Genomic DNA, 16,105 nt, shown 5'->3' with positions numbered 1-16,105 from the left:
CTCCAGGACCTTGTTGGCACGAGAAAGAGAGGAGGAGGAGGAGGAGGAGGAGGAGGAAACAGCCAAGCTCAGCTGTCAGAATGGAAAGTTTTTTTGTATACACAACCTCTCTGGTCCTGAGGATTGGGACTTGCATGAAGCCTGCCAGGAGGAGGGGCGAAGGAGAGCTTGGGTTAGGTTTCCAAACCCCAAACCGAAGCAAGAGTTTCCAAAACCACCCCCAGCCCCCAGCATCCCCCTGTCCTTTCCACTCATTCAGAGGAACACAGAAACCCAGCACCTCATCCATCTCCTTCTTTGTGGTCCCTGATTAGGAACTGCTGAAGCTTCCCATGCCCCAAGCTGGGCAGGAGGCCTCTGGGCTGTCCCTGCCCCACGGAGCAAAGTGGTTTTTATCTGTTGCTGACCCCAAGCCACTTCTGGGGGTGAGCGGTAGCAGATGCTCTGAACAGCTGTTGCCGTGGCTACAGCTGTGGCCGCAGGGGTGGACGGAATCCCAGATAATGGGTACTAGGACTGGTGCTTTAGAAGACAGTGTAATGAGTGGAAAAGAGACAGAGATGGGAAGGGGAGGAGGAGGCTACTGAAGGAGCAAGGGTGAGGGTTAGGCAGGAGACCTGGCTCCTGCTTTTCCATCTCCTTCTTCCGGACATTACAACAGGCCGCATTCCTCAGACTCCCCACCCCAAAAAAAAGCCAAGCAAGATAAATAAAACCTGACCCAAACAGAGTCGGGGCCAAGTGACCTCCAGGGGTGATAAGAATACAGCCAAAATCCTTTTGATAGTTGAGGACTCTGAGGAGGCTGCAATGGGGAAGGAAGGGAAGAGGGTAAAGGGGATGGGGAAAGAGAGGGAAGGAAAGGCAGGGAGGAAGGGAGGAAGGAGAGAGATGCCCATCCAAGAGCCCAGGAAAAGGTTCCAAGTCACTCAGAGAAGACAGACAGACACACAGACAGATTAATCCCTGATGAATCACTGGGCTGCTCTCTCACTGTTTGAGTTTCCTGTTTTCTGCAGTTTCCAGCATGTGACGGGTGTTGGCAAAGAGCCAGACTGCATGGATATTGTGTACATTTGTGGGAAACAAATGCATATTGGGGTACACACATATACATGGGCATGGACAAATCTCCTGCTGGAAACCCATGACCCAAAATCACTACAAAAGATTACAATCTCATGCTGGTATATGGGAACTCTGTATTAAAGTTGGGGGGGGAGGTGCCAGAAATGGTGATGGAGTTTATGTTTAGAACTGCGGACAGAGGGATGAAGCTGGGGACTAAGGGTCAATCAATCAACAAGTATTTATTAAGCATTTACTATGTGCTAGGAATTATTGCTAGGGGTGGGGGAAGGACAAAAATGTAACAGTTCCTGCTTTCAAGGAGTTTCTATTCTATTGGGAGAAAACAACATGTTTCTATGTAAGTAGATACAAATCATATAAAAATAGATATAAGGCCATTTCGGCAGGGGAAGGGTTGACAGCTGAATGAAGAAAAGCCTTGTTTATGGAAGGTGAGGGTCAGAAGGGAGAGAATTTGTGGCAAGAGACCCTTGCAAAAGCCCAGAGAAAGGAAATGAAATGTGTGTAAGGAACAACAAGGACAATTTGGCGTATAGTGGGTAAAGGGGAATGATGTGTGATAAGTCTGGAAAGGACTTCAAAATAACTTATGTCCTATTGAATTTCTAGCATTCATCACTCCCAAAGCATTTCTAGTATGTGGACTAGTACCTAGTCCACAAAATCGATGATATTTAGGGCTGAAAATAATAATAATTACTAACATTTATATAGCACCTGCAATGTTCTAAGACTGTGCTTAGCATTTTACCTAGATAACCTCATTTGAATCACCCAGGCAAGAACTCATATACAAGAGAAGCACTCACTCCAAAATACTTATAGAGTGTCTCCACGAAACTATGCATTCCTATACAGAGACTACAGACATCATGAGAGCCCCCAAAATTACACACATAGTAAGGATCAAAATGTGTGTTTGAACCCAGGTCCTCTTAACTTAAGCAAAAATCCAGTGCTCTTTCTACTCTGATACAACATCTCTTTGGATGTCCTCCTAAGTCATGGAAGACAGATTCCTCCCTATTAGTAGATTGTTCTAGCTTCATCCATCCATTAACAAATTTCCAGAAAGACTTTCCCAATTACACAGATAAAATGAGCTTTCTTTTATGCTTAAGAATTCCCCAAGAAAAAAGACTCCAGCACCATCCTTAATCACCCACTATATCTCACACCTCTGTCAAGAAATTCCCAATAATCAACATCTTATCTCCATCCTTCCCTCAACATTTCCAGCCTATTTCTTTTGAACTCTATCTTCAATGAACTTAGAAGACATCTTCTCAGTTTCTTCCATTGAATAATCTTTTGGAGACTTAGGATCATAGTATCCTGGTTTGAGAGATTGAAAGTTTCTGAGAAATCATCTTGTTATCTTACAGATGAGGAAACTGAGTCCCAAAGAGGTGGAATTACTTGCCAGGATCACATGGTTAGGAAATAGTAATCAAAATTTTCAACCTGGTTCTTTCACCATAGATCTAGGAATCTTTCCACTCAACAAGACTATTACTTATCCTAAAGTATTTTCCTTCCCTGTCGCAAAAGTAACACAGTGGTGAGAACAAAAGAACTAATAGGAACAGGATAAGCCAATGACAAATCTGGGAATGAAATCAGGAATCTCATTTCCTCCTCAAGTTCCTTCATGAAATGAGGAAAACAGAACAGTTACAAAGAAAAGGTAATACCTGCACAAAGAACTGGTCCAAGAGACATAGTATCTGGGGTCAAAACCCTACCTCTGATGGCCTCCCAAATGGCAATGACCTTACTCAAGTTATTTAAACTCAATTTCCCCATCTGTAAAGTAGGGGAAGCAGAAATGGAGCTAGATGGTCCTCAGAGACCTCAGAGACCAAGCAAGATGAGAGTGCAGAAGGTGACATCTGAGGTGTTTAAACTAGCTCATGAAAGGAGGGTTTAAGAAATTAAGGATTAATTAAATTAATTCTACAGCCCAGTCCCCATTTCTGTGCCTCCGCTGCATGTAGGATAGTAGTTTCCCCTCCCTCTCCCCACAATCATCTCTGATCAGGCCACGCCTTTTCCTACCTCCTTCCTCTCCACTAACTTGGATTTTTCCAAAACAAACTGCGACACAGCCTAGCATCCATGAAATCCACTCCACAATGATTCCACTGGAGGAAGGAGATGCCTCCGAGTTTCTGAGGATGTCACTCCAAGATATGATTACAACTCAATTGACAGTCTTGTTCTCATTGAGAAGGCGAGATTGAAACTCAAATAATATCCTTTCGTTGGAATGAGAAAACCCTCAGAAACCCCCCAAACCACGAGAGGCATCTCAGAGATGGGAGGACGGACAAGTTAACTTGAAAAGAGCTCTACTAACCTTAGGAGGATAGGCTATAATTTGAAAGCCACGCAGTCCACAAGAGTGGAACAATTGGCAGAGTCAGAGAATGTATGTTAGAATCTCAATTCGACCACTTAACCATTATTTTCTTTTTTTTTTAATTATTATTTTCTTAATTAATTTCTTCTTACTTTCTAATTTTATTTATTTTGGTCTTAGTTTCCCCATCTAGAAAATGAGGGGATTTACAGATCAGAGATCATAATTACAATATTGGAAGGGACCTCAGAAATAAACAGAGATGACCTCTAAGGACCTTTCCATCTATCAATCAATAGACTATTGTTCATTTACTTTTCTCCTTCATGGATTCTCTTGACTAAAAAGGTAATCTTGTTTTTCCTCTGACTTTGGACAAGATGCCCCTCTCCCCTTTCTCTCCTTCTTCCAGCCAAGGTCTGAGTTCCAAAAAAATCTCCATAGAAGAACACAATATAATCTCCTTCCAATTCCTCTACTAGGTCACTCATTCCAGATTCACATACTCTCCCCCTCTGTCAATCAATAGACTTTTTACTTTTCTCTTTCATGGATTCTCTTGCATAAAAAGATAATTTTGTCTTTTCCCCCTGACTATGGGCAAGATGCCCTCTTCCTTTCTTTCCTTCCTCCAGCCAAGTTCTGATTTCCAAAAAAAAAATCTCCAAAGAAGAACACAACATAATCTCCTTCCAATTCCTCTACTAGGTTACAAACCATCAATGTCAGGAAGCTATTTCCACCATCTAACTATGCCTTTCCCCATTGTAGCTCCAATTCAGTGAAATAATATGACAAAGTTGAGAAACCAAAAAAACTAATATATAAATGATGATTGTGAGCTATCAGTATCTAAGAATTAGCAAAAAAGGTCTGGCTTACACAAAAGCTTACAGGTACAAAAGTTAGACCCAAAGTGATGGAAAACAACCAATTTCCAATATTGGAAAGTCTGGAGAATGGATCTGATAGGGCTAGGGAGTTGGGGGTGCAGTTTGGATTAGATGATATTGAGACACAGAGGGGGAGGTTCTGGTCCTTTAAACTTCCTTGCAGAAACCCCACAAAACCATACCTCCTATTCCCAATGCTACTGCCAATGGATATCGTTGAACTCTTAAGTTCACCCAGCTCCCGGAAGCTGGTTACCTTACCTTAGTCAGAGTCTCCCTTACCCACTTCAGCAGCATGCATGATGCCCCAAGCCTGAGCCTTAATTCAGTTTTTAATGCTTCTTCCTTCAAAGAATTGAGAACAGGTCCCCAGGGGCTCCCTAAAGCCCCACAGGGAGAAGCAAAGCGTGAGCTGCCTCTATGTCCTCCAACCCCCGCCCTTAGCCCTCCTCCCAGCAAGTCAGGCAGCTGTCAGATGATAGAGCCTCGTGCCATTAACGACTCCCCCTGTGCCAACTGCCAAAACCACTCCCTGATCCTCTGGGGAGGGAAGGGGGTGGAGAGACAAGAATAAAGAGAGATTACTGCAAGAGAAAGCCCACCCCTGGGATTCTGTCCCCCGGACAGGGGGTGAAGCAAAGGCAGTCTCTGTCCCTCAGCAAGACCTATTCTTTGGGTCTGTTTTTCTTTAAGGGTTTCCAATGATCATTAAGGAATCCAACGTAGATCCAGAAGGACCTTAACAACCCAAAAGCCTCCAAGACACCCTTCGAATAGCATCCCCTCCCCATATCACATAAAACAGAGATTTGGACACTTTCCCCTTCACCACAGACTTCCACCACTTCCTTTGGTAACCCATCCCTGTATCTTATGATCCCTAAGACTCAGGAAGTTCTTTCTTATCTAGACCCAAGAACCTTTTACTACTATATAGCCCAATTTCTTTTCTTCCTGTCACCTGGGTAAATGAAAAGGAGCACATTATTTCTAGATGTTACTCCTTGCTTTTCCCCTGACCTGGGTTTAATAGCAGACATGAGCCAATGAGTGAGACTTGCAAGGTGGGCTCTGGATTCCAAGGCTCCTTTTTTTAAAATTGGCTAGAGGGCAAGACCAGAAGACAAGCTAAAGTGTCCAAGCTTTCACCTCACAGGCAAACAGTACAGTTTGTAATCAGAGAATCCTAAGATTTTGAGCTAGAATGACATATCCTATAATCCTTATTTTCTAGACAGGTAAAGAATAAGCCCCTTTTAAAATCAAATGCAAAAGATCTGGGTTTCAGAGCTGCTTCTGCCTCCCCACTATCCCTATTCTGATATTCCATTCACCATTGGATCTTGCCTTCAACCAGTCATGGCCAACACTGCTCTGGTGTTTCAAGACCACCCTCAAAACTTACTTCTTGCTCGAGGCTCTTGGGTGTGTTTCCACCTCGGAAGGCTCCTTCCCCCTATGGAAGAAAAGAGAAAAGGAAATCAGAGAGAAGAAATGAAAGGAAATCAAACTTTGGTTTGCTGGCTTGTGATGATCACAGATCCAACCTATGCCCTTCAGAAATCTGGCAAGGTTTTTAGTGGTCATAACAATAACAGTTAACATTTACCTAATGCTAACATTTATCCAGCCCTTTAAGGTTTGCAAAGCTACTCAACTAATCTGTGAAGGAGCTGCTATTGCTATCCCTTTTTAACAGATGAGAAAACTGAGGCTCTGAGGGCTATGAGGCTTACCCAGGATCACATCACACTAAGTGCTTAAAGCAGAACTCAAACTCAGGTCTTCCTGACTCCATGCCCAGGACTCTAGCCACCTAGCTGCCTGCTTCTCTCTCCAGTCCAGACAAATGGGAGACCCTCCCCGGTCTCCTCAGGAAAGATGCTTTCTGTCACCAATTTCATTCATTGTCCATAGCCCTTTAAAATCAAGAAAAGTCTCCTGTACCACCCACAATCCTTCTTGCTGCAGCATCAGCCAATTTCTTTCCTTCCTTTTTTGGTGCAGCAATGAGGAGATGTCTCATTGCTAAGTATAAAATGTTTTGAAAAGACCTACTGGCTTTCTCGCCCTTTGCATATTTCATAAAGAAAGCCTGATTAACCACTTGCTTGCAGCATGATGCTCCCCACAGGAGTTCATCTCCCTTCTCCCGCCCAACCTTTTAACATGACTCTCTCTCCTGCTACACATTTCTGACTTGACTTGGAATGGTCAGATGCCCAACTCCAAATATCACCCATCTCATGGCTACATTCCTCCAGTCCCCAAGAAGGAAACCTGGCAAGACGCTCTAAAGAGATACTGAATCTAACACATTCAGACACATGGTTTTGCCTGGTATATTTTTTTACCCAGAATTCCCTCCCCAGGCCCTCCCAGCCAGCTCCACCATCACTCACCGTGTCTACTACATTCTTCGGGACACTCTCGGTCTTAATGGGCTGTGGACAGGGACAGAAAAAAAAGGATAGCATGAGCTCTCTAAGCAAACATTCTCCCCATGTACTCTTTCACCAGAAATCATGTCAGACTGAATACATCATCATCATCATCATCATCATCATCATCATCCAAACTCCTGAGGTCATCCCACAAACCCAGGGGTGGAGAAACCCCAGCTCTCATTTGCATAATCAACCACCTGCAATGATGATCTGGAAACTAGGTATAACAAACTCCTACTGCTTGAGTTCCATAAATTGACAATTTTTTATGACTTGTAAATGATGTTATAAAAATCCAAATGTCCCTTGGGGGAAAAAAGGTCTCCCCTCCTTGTTCTAGTAAGTCAAATTATAAACATTTATTAAATGTCCATTTTGTGCCAAGCACTGTGCTAAGAGTTCAAGGTCCTTTAGGATCTGGCTGGTCCACTTTCCAACCTTGTTTCCCAATGTCTGCAGCTCCAGACAGATTAGGCTGGCATCTTGGTCATGTCTTCCTCATGCCATGCTCCCTCCAGCTGCAGGGTGGAGGTCCATTTCCCCTCCTCCAGCAAAAAGAGCTGATCATCAGCACAACACAGCTAATGGAACTCATTTTTTCCACTCTACCCTGGCCCAAGAGCCACTAATTGGATGGGCTCAATGACTTAAAATCTTCCCACTTCACAGATGAGGAAACCAAGGCCCATAGAGATCACAAAGACTGGACTCCATGAGCGTAGAGATCATGTCATAAACATTTCTGTAATTTCCTTCTGTGATTTAGAATAATACTGAAAACATTTGTTTGGTCTCAATAAATACTTTTTGTTTGTCAGGGTGTGATAGAAAAAGCAATGGATATAAAGGACTTAAGTTCAGCCATTTCCAGATCCCTACCCCTTACAACTTGGCTAATGTTGGGCAGGTCCCTTCTGCTATGGTGGACCTCCATTACCTCATCTTTAAAATGAGAAGGTTGAATAAAATGATCTCTAAGCTCCCCTTCAGTTCTAAATCTGTGATCCTTTGATTGTTCTTAACTAATGGTTCTTCCCCTAACTCCAGACGGACAGAATTCCTTCCTGTTCTAAGGGAGTCTAAAGAAAGAGATTTCTACCATATCCCTGGCTTATTCTATGCTAGTAAAGCAAATTTCCAATTCCTGGTCTATCAACTCACATGAAGACCACTAACCAATCTCCTTGGACCTCAGTTAAGCCTCTCTATAGTAGGAAGGGGAAAGTTTGCCTCCCTGACCATTCTCCTTCTCCAGGATTAGGAAAAACCAATTGATCTAAAAAGTATTGAACTCTTTATAAGAAATACTTTGTCTTTTTTTATGACTCTTTTTTGAACTTTTTTTTAAGAAACAAGAAAATCAGAGATTAATTATGAGGTCAGGAGAGAATTCTGCTCAGAGCAGGAGAATCTCCTCCTCCTATTTCCATCTACCCTTTTCCTCCATCCCTTACTACAATCTATTGGGGATTAAGGGGAGATAATATCTGCCTAAAGGCAGAGAAATAGATGTGAGAAGCTCAGAGGAACTCTCATTCTTATTTTGTTGTTAGGACTAGTAATGGGGCCGGAGATAGAGGAAAATCTGTATGGGAATGAATGCTGCACTTGCAGTTCCAAGAACAGGGTTTTCCACTTCCTACCTGTGTGATCCGAGACAAAAAAAGTTAAGTGCCCAGTGCCTCAGTTCACTACTATGTAAAATGAGACTAGGTCTTTTCCATTTTTAAATCCTGTTATTCTATGAAATAGCTTTGCTCCCTCTATTAATACCCCAGACAAGTTCTAGTCCGGTCTCCTGCAGGAAAGGAGGGGAACATCAAGGAACATCAAGATTTCTCCCCGGGTCACTTCAGTTTTTCTTGAGCAGCCTCTGCCCCAAGAGGGTGAAGCTACCCAGGAAGTAAGTGTTGCCAAAGCTGGCACATCCAGACTACACTATACCCAGACCCATGAGGCTACGAGGGCTCTAAGGAGCTCACTAGAAGACAACTCAACAATCGCCATTTTCTTCTCTCTGTGCAACAGCCCTGTGAAGCTGGAGATGCTCCTAGTGTGACTCCTTTTTTACAAAGGAGGGCCAGATGGCACAGAGAGTAGAGCTCCAGTCCTCGGAGACATGTTCCAGGAGAAATACTCTTTCCACTAAGCAACACTGTCTCAATCCTAAACAGCTACATAATAACTCCCCCTCTGGGAGTAAAAACAGAGAGAAGTTTTCACTTATGTTTCCCAAAGTCTTCTTAATGTTTCAGTTTCCTCCAAACACTTCTCTTTACATCATACCTAAATTCTAGTCACTTTTAAGAATCCCGACAGCTCCAGCCTGCACTTAGAGCTCCCTTAATGTAGGGAGCTTCTCCTGCTGCCATTTAGAGTAGGGACTGCTCTCATTCTATTACTTAGCACTGTCTGGCATTGCAATTTAACACTCTCTGTCTGTCTGTGTCTCTCTCTCTCTCTCTCTCTCTCTCTCTCTCTCTCTCTCTCTCTCTCTCTCTCTCTCTCTGTCTGTCTGTCTCTCTGTCTCTTTCTCTCTCGTTGTTTCTGTCTCTGTGTCTGTCTCTGTCTCTCACTTCCTGTTTCTCTCTGTGTGTCTCTGTCTCTATCTCTGTCTCTTGGTCTCTCTCAGTCTCTCTCTCTCTCCCCAATTATATTGTAAGCCCCCAAAAGTGGGAGTTGACATTCCTTATAACTCCTACCTTAGTTCTGTGTATATGGTAAGAATGGAAGATAATGAATAAAAACAATTGTAAAAAGCCTGGAATCATCCTCATCCAGATTTCTTGAGCATTTTGAACTCCCAACTGGAGCAAGGATATGGCACCGCTAGTCTCCTAGACCCAATCTTGCTTTCAAGCCGTCAATGAGCATTTATTAAGCACCTATTATGTGCCAGGCACTCAAATAAGCGCTGAAGATATAAAGAAAATCCAAAGCCAGCCCCTGCCCTCACAGGAAGTTCACACCATGTAGATAACTGCATAAAAACAAGCTTGATACAGCATTGGAGATAATCAATTGGCAAAGAGAAGGCACTAGTATTAAAGAGGGTCAGGAAAGACTTCTTGCATAAGGTGGAATTTGAGTTGAGACCTGAAATAAGTCAGGTAAGTTAGGGGTCAGAGATAGGGGAAAGGGACCAAGCAAGAAGTAAAATGCCAGGAGTCAGATGGGCACCTAGTGAAAGGAACAGCTCACATGCCCTTGGGTCCATGGTTGTTGGAAGGAGTTTAGAAAGGTAGAAAGGGGTCCTGCAGGATACAGAGGGCTTTAAAAGCTAGAAGAGAAATTTTACATTTGATCTGGAAGCAGTGGGGAAGCCTGGGGTTCACTGAATAAGATCAGACTTGTACTTCAGTTGATTATCCATGAGTCCTGTCTCCTTGTCCCGGATCTACGGTTGGGGGCTCCTCACTGACCCCATCCCCACCATCCCTCCACCCCTCATCCTCAGGGGTTACTCCATATGCCCTAAAGCTAGCCAATTCTCCTACACCTTTGCCCAGCCCTCCCAGCTCCACCCTAAGGCTGGCACACTCCCCGATCAGAAAGTCAATGTCAATATTAGAAACCACAAGACTCAGCGGGGCCACAGAAACTATTCTCTGCCTGCCAGCAATCATCTGAACACCATCCCCTTCACCACCCCCACACAAGGCCCCCCCAAACTGCTTTTAGTGCCAACTGGATGCCAGCCACAGGTCGAGGCTTGCCAGTGTTGTTCAGGATGCTTTAGACTCACTAAGTTCAGATGTTTTGGGGACTACAAAAAAAAATGTCCCCAAACCCACCCAATTAAACAGAGTTTTCTTACAATGTTTATAAACACAGCCCAGCATGCCTGCCGGCTCTCTTCCCCTCCTTTCTTTTTCCAGTACTGCCCTCAACTCTTACCACCACCAAATCTCTTGGGCTTTGAGTCTTAATTCTCAGTTTCCCTCTTTCTCTATTTTTATAGATCTGACTGACGCCAGCCTCTGGGGCTCTCGACTTCTCATGGGAATCCAAGGCTGAGACAGGTAAAAAAGCAAAACAGACTCCCCACAGGTTGATCCCTCACCGGGAAGGCATGAAGTCTGGGGTGGCCCCCGCCCAAATCTCTACAACCCCATCCCATCTTCACTGGAGATCTGTCGCAGCGATCCCCTTACATTTTGACTACTGATCAGCCAATCCACAAACATTTCTAAAGTGTCTGCTGGATGCCAGGTATTATTCTAGGTTCTCAAAATACAAAAACAACATGAAATAGTCTCCTGCCTTCAAAGAGCTTATTTTTATCTGAGGAGACAATGGTACAAGTGTAGATATAGAATAAATAAGAGGTAGCTGAGGGAGGGAGGGCATGAGCAAATTGGGGGAGGAGAGTAAATCAAAAGAGGTGGTTTTTTTTCCCTAATCCCTCCCTCTTTTCCCTTTAACTCTTCATATCCCATTTATAATTCAATAGTCTTGTACCTCACCTGAGAGACTGTCTATGGGACAGTCTCTATTCTAAATAAGCAGGAGAGCCACCAGCATTAAGGGAGAGCTAAGTATAGGCTAGATTGTCAGGAGAAGGTTTTTTTTTTTTAGCGAATTTGGGATTATGAAGAGTGATTAAATTAGATTAAAAACCTAAATTTCTGTTCCTGCACCCAGGGAGCAGGGAGTGGGGGGGGGGGGGGGGGAGGGAGGGGAAAATACCCAATTATGTATCTGCATACTCTTTTATCCCTTTAAAAACTCAGTAGAAGAGATGAAATGAATCTCAGAAAATATCTAATCTGACACTCTCATGTACAGAAGAAGAAACCAAGGCTCGGAACAGGACTAGACTAGAACTCAGTTCTCCTGACCCCCACCCCCATGCGCTTTCCACTGCCCCACAGCTGTCTCCCATCCAAGCCAAGTAGATTATATTATCTGGTTGTTTACTTCCTTTTCCCTGTTGCTAAAAAGCCTGTGAAACGAGACAGAGCCAAAGCAGTGACCCTGACCACCTCATCGCCGCCCACCCCCAGTCACACTGCCCTATCCTGGGGCAGGAGACATTCCCCACTCCGAAGGTCAAAGTCTTGGCCTCCTGAGAATCCTGCTACTCTCTTTCCCAAGCTAAGAGGAGCTGAGTCATCAGTTCTTGCAGATAGCTTCTTCCCTATGCTCCTGCCTTCAAGTCCCTGGTCCATCTCAGCCGCCCAGAGTATCTTGTCGTAGCATTCCCTTCTCCAAAGGGTCTCTCTACTTTCCACTCCAAACCCCTCCTGCTCCTGTTCTGGCTCAATGAAGACGGTCCCCTTCCTCTTTATCTTTATCTTTCTGGATACCAACTACTTGTCGAGCCCACTTCAATCCCGCCACCAAGTATCATTAGGAGAGCAGAGAAGATTGGGGTTAGACATCAAGATGCACTTTCTGAAGTTGATGTCTAGAGGCCACAAAGGGAACCTCTGGGAAGCTCTTCTTCTTTCCTGGAGAATTAATAATAGCAAGCTTTTAATAGCTCCTTAAGGTTTACATAAAACCTTATAAATATGATCTCACAACAATAAGTACATCTTATTATTATTCCCATTTTACAGATGAAGAAACTGAGGCAGATAAAAGTGACTGAGACTGAATTTGAACAAATAAATAAATAATGACTCTTGGATTATTAGAGGGCCCATCATCCAAACAAAGAGATGACTGAAATGGCTCATTAGAAGGCGCTCCAGTTCTCAAATGGCTCTGTAGGAAAGATTTGAGGGGAGGGTGGGCTGGGAAAAAATGCATCTGTGGGTTGATAAGTGTTTTGAACTAGGAGAGAAAGCAAAGAGCCATATAACCGTGGAGGAGAGAGTGCTGGGGAGCAATCCCAGAGCTTGGGGGCTACAGAATGCTCTCAGACTCCTGAAGAACATTCCGTCCAGAAATTCCTCACACCCTCTTTCCCTGTTCCAAACTGCTCCCCCCCCCCAACACTCCCCACACTGCCCCCTGGGAGCCCTGGAATTCAGGCCAGTGCAGCCTGCCAAGAGAACCCAACCCAAGTATGTGACATCACAGGGCCACCACAGTAATGAACTGTGAGGTCAATGGCTTCTCCACCCAATCAGGAGGCTGGAGAAAGTGGGAGAATAGCCTATAGGGTGGGATTGGGAGGGGAAGGTTATTCTTCTCTTAGACTGAATGTTTTATAATAGTTTTCCTAAACTGGACTGGTCACGTCTCACGTAAATGTAACTTTAGGCAAATATATTCAATCCAGTTAGATAAACAATGAATTACTTTTTTGTGTTTCTAGACTGTACAGAGCACTGGAAACAAAATAAATAAAGTAGTTCCTGCCCTCAAGGAGCTTGCATTCTACTGGGGATGGGGAAAGTTCAGGGAATAGGGCATGACACATGCACAGAAGTAAAAACAAGATAACTTGAAGGGGAGAAATAATATTAACAATTAAAATGTGAAGAATAAAGAAGAAGGCAAAACGTGGTCCAAGTTTTGAAAATAAGGATGCTAAGGCAGAAAGGGGAGAGAATGCATTCTAGGCAAAGGGACTCTTGGGGCAAAGATATGGAAATATGGAATGCTGAATTTGGGAAATAGCAAGTAAACCTGTTACCGAAACATAAAATGTATAAAAGAAGACAATGTGAAATAAGTCTGGCTGCTGCCAGACTGTGAAGGACTTTAAAGACCAAAAGAAAGAGTTCACGTTTTATTGTAGGGGTATAGGGAGCCAAAAAGCATTCTTGAGCAGGAAAATAATGTGGTTAAAGCTATGCTTTAGAAGGATTCTTTAGAGAAGTAGATGGAAGATGCTCTGGATGGAAGGAGTCTGGAAGGACAGGCTAGTCGAAGGCTGGAGGATCAAGGGCAACACTTGTCAAGGGGACAGGGGCTAAGGAACGAGGGAAGAAGGCAGGGAATGGGGGGGGATGTACACACACATACACATATGGAAGGAGGTGTGGGTGTGTGTATATATATAATATATATGTGTATATGTATCTATGTGTGTATATATGTGTGTATGTATGTGTGTGTAGACACATACATGCACAAACAATCCAGATTATTCGGTAGGACGTGAACAGAGAATGTGGCAGAGGTTAACTTGAAACTCAATTACATTTTCTCCCAGTCACATCCTCTATCAGCTCCATTGGTTGTTACCCTCAAGGGAAAAAAGTCATGTTAAACTCCCAGGAAAAAGGAGAGAGTGTTAGCAAATACAGTGATCTCCACTAAATATTTCCCTTCTTAGCTAGTAAAGTGGCAAGAGAAGTGGATTTGGAATTTGAGGAAATTGGTTCTCCAAACAGTGTTTGGTACATAATGGATGCTTAATAAGTCTTTATTAACTGACTAAAATTAAACCCCAGTTCTGCCTCTTGTTACCTTGGGCAATGTATTTCACTGTTATAAGCCTCAGTTTCCTTCTTTAAAAAATTAGGAAGGTGGACTATTTTCAGTATCTAGGTCCCCTCCAATTAAAAATGTGTTATTTTATTGGTCCAGCAGATTCCTGCTGGAATTCTGGAACTAGTGTCTCATGCAGAATATGAGAGCGAGGAGGAAACAAACTATCATTTAATCCAATCCCCTAATTTTAGATCCCTCTCTGTCTCTGTCTCTGTCTGTCTCTGTCTCTCTCTGTCTCTCTGTCTCTGTCTCTCTCTGTGTCTTTGTCTCTCTCTCTGTTTCTGTCTCTCTCTGTCTCTGTCTTTGTCTTTCTCTCTGTCTCTGTCTCTCTCCCTACACACACACACACACACACACACACACACACAGAGTAAGGGACCCAAGTCTCCTGACTTAATAACCAGATTCTTTTCACTTCAACAAACAACTTCCCCCATTCACCTTTCACATTCACCAGTTCATGCTGGCTCACTCTGGCAGGCTTTTGCCCACTGGCCCTGTTCCAGGCTGGGTTATTCCAGTCACTTTCATTCCATAATCCCTACTATAAACTGTTCTTTCTCCCCATAAGTCTTTTTGCTTCTTCGTTCAAAATGCCTTTAGGTAAGACTACTTATCACCAAAAGAAAAGAAATCAAAAGACATAAATGAGTAATTTCCAGAAGAAAAATTGCAAGCAATTAACAGCCAAGTAAAAGAAAGAATGCTCCAAATTATTAATAACAAGAAAAGTGAAAATCAGCGGAAAACTATCCTGAGGTTTCCCCTCATATTAAGCAAACTGAAAGAGATGGAAAAGGACAAATCTGGTCAATTCTGGATGGGTTACAGAAAGACAGGGATACTAATGCATTGTTGGTGGAACTGTGAATTGATACAATGATTTTGGAAAGGGACTTTGGAATTTAAATTATACAAATAAAGGAATTAATATGTCCATACTCTTTAACCCAGAGATCCCACTGAGCATATATATTCCAAAGAGGGGAGAAAAGGAGGGAATCGTTGGCAAAAAAGAAAGCTCCATATTCACCAAGATATTTATACAATTTCTTTTTCTTTGTTGTTTGTATTAGCAAAGAATTGTAAACAAAGTCATTGCCCATTAACTGGGGAGTATCTAAACAAATTGTGGCACATCACCATAATGGAATACTCTCCTGCTATGAGAGAAGACAAACATGATATATTCAGGAAACTTATATAAATGATGCAGAGAAAAGTAAACAGAGTCAGGAAAATAATATACACACAACATAATAACATATACTACAACAATTTAAGTAGAAAGCATAACAACTACAAAGCAACAGGAAATAGATACTACAAAATTATAAAGACCAAGTCTGGCCTGTAAGAATAGATATGAGAAGACAATTTTCTCACTCTTTAGCAGAGGCAGGATATTGCGCATAGCAAGTTTTTTTCCTGAAATGCTGATAAATCTTATTGAATTTGTTTCTCTAGTTAAAATTTTTCTGTTATTAAAGATGGATTTCTAGAGAGAGGAGGGGGAAAGTCAGCAATATAAAAACAAAAGATGTCAATCAGATATCTATTTTTATAAATGCCTCTTGGATTGAGCCTTTCTATTATTGTTGCTGCCACTCTAGTATAGTGAACCTGGGTGATTGGAAGGTGATGTCCTAAAAAAAATAATGGGACATCGGGAGGAGGGGCAAGTTTAGGGGGGAAGGTAATCAATTTGGTTTTGGACATATTGAATTTGTAGTGTCAGTGTGACATACAGATGGAAGCTCAGAGGAGATATTGAGATTTCCTAGATAGATTTGGGGATCACTTGAATAAAGATGATAATCAAAGTGATGAGAGAAGATGAGATGGCTAAGTGTTAAAGCAAAACATTAGAGAAAAAATTCGAGAAAAATATGAAAAATTTTCATGAAGAATGAAGAAAT

The 16,105-nt window shown here is 42.8% G+C and overlaps 1 protein-coding gene across 1 annotated transcript in view; it reads right to left on the bottom strand.

Moving 5' to 3' along the window:
- The window catches only part of TNS1 (tensin 1), a 251,936-nt gene that overhangs the window by 134,152 nt on the left and 101,679 nt on the right, over positions 1 to 16,105 (bottom strand). Inside the window, 2 exon segments of the mRNA XM_051983571.1 lie at positions 5,753 to 5,803; positions 6,750 to 6,791. Coding sequence (XP_051839531.1) covers positions 5,753 to 5,803; positions 6,750 to 6,791 — 93 coding nt within the window.

The sequence above is a fragment of the Antechinus flavipes genome, chromosome 3 (genome assembly GCF_016432865.1).
Source record: "Antechinus flavipes isolate AdamAnt ecotype Samford, QLD, Australia chromosome 3, AdamAnt_v2, whole genome shotgun sequence".
NCBI lineage: Eukaryota > Metazoa > Chordata > Mammalia > Dasyuromorphia > Dasyuridae > Antechinus > Antechinus flavipes.
Note: the sequence above shows the minus strand (reverse complement) of the source record. Positions and strands in the feature narration are given on the sequence as shown.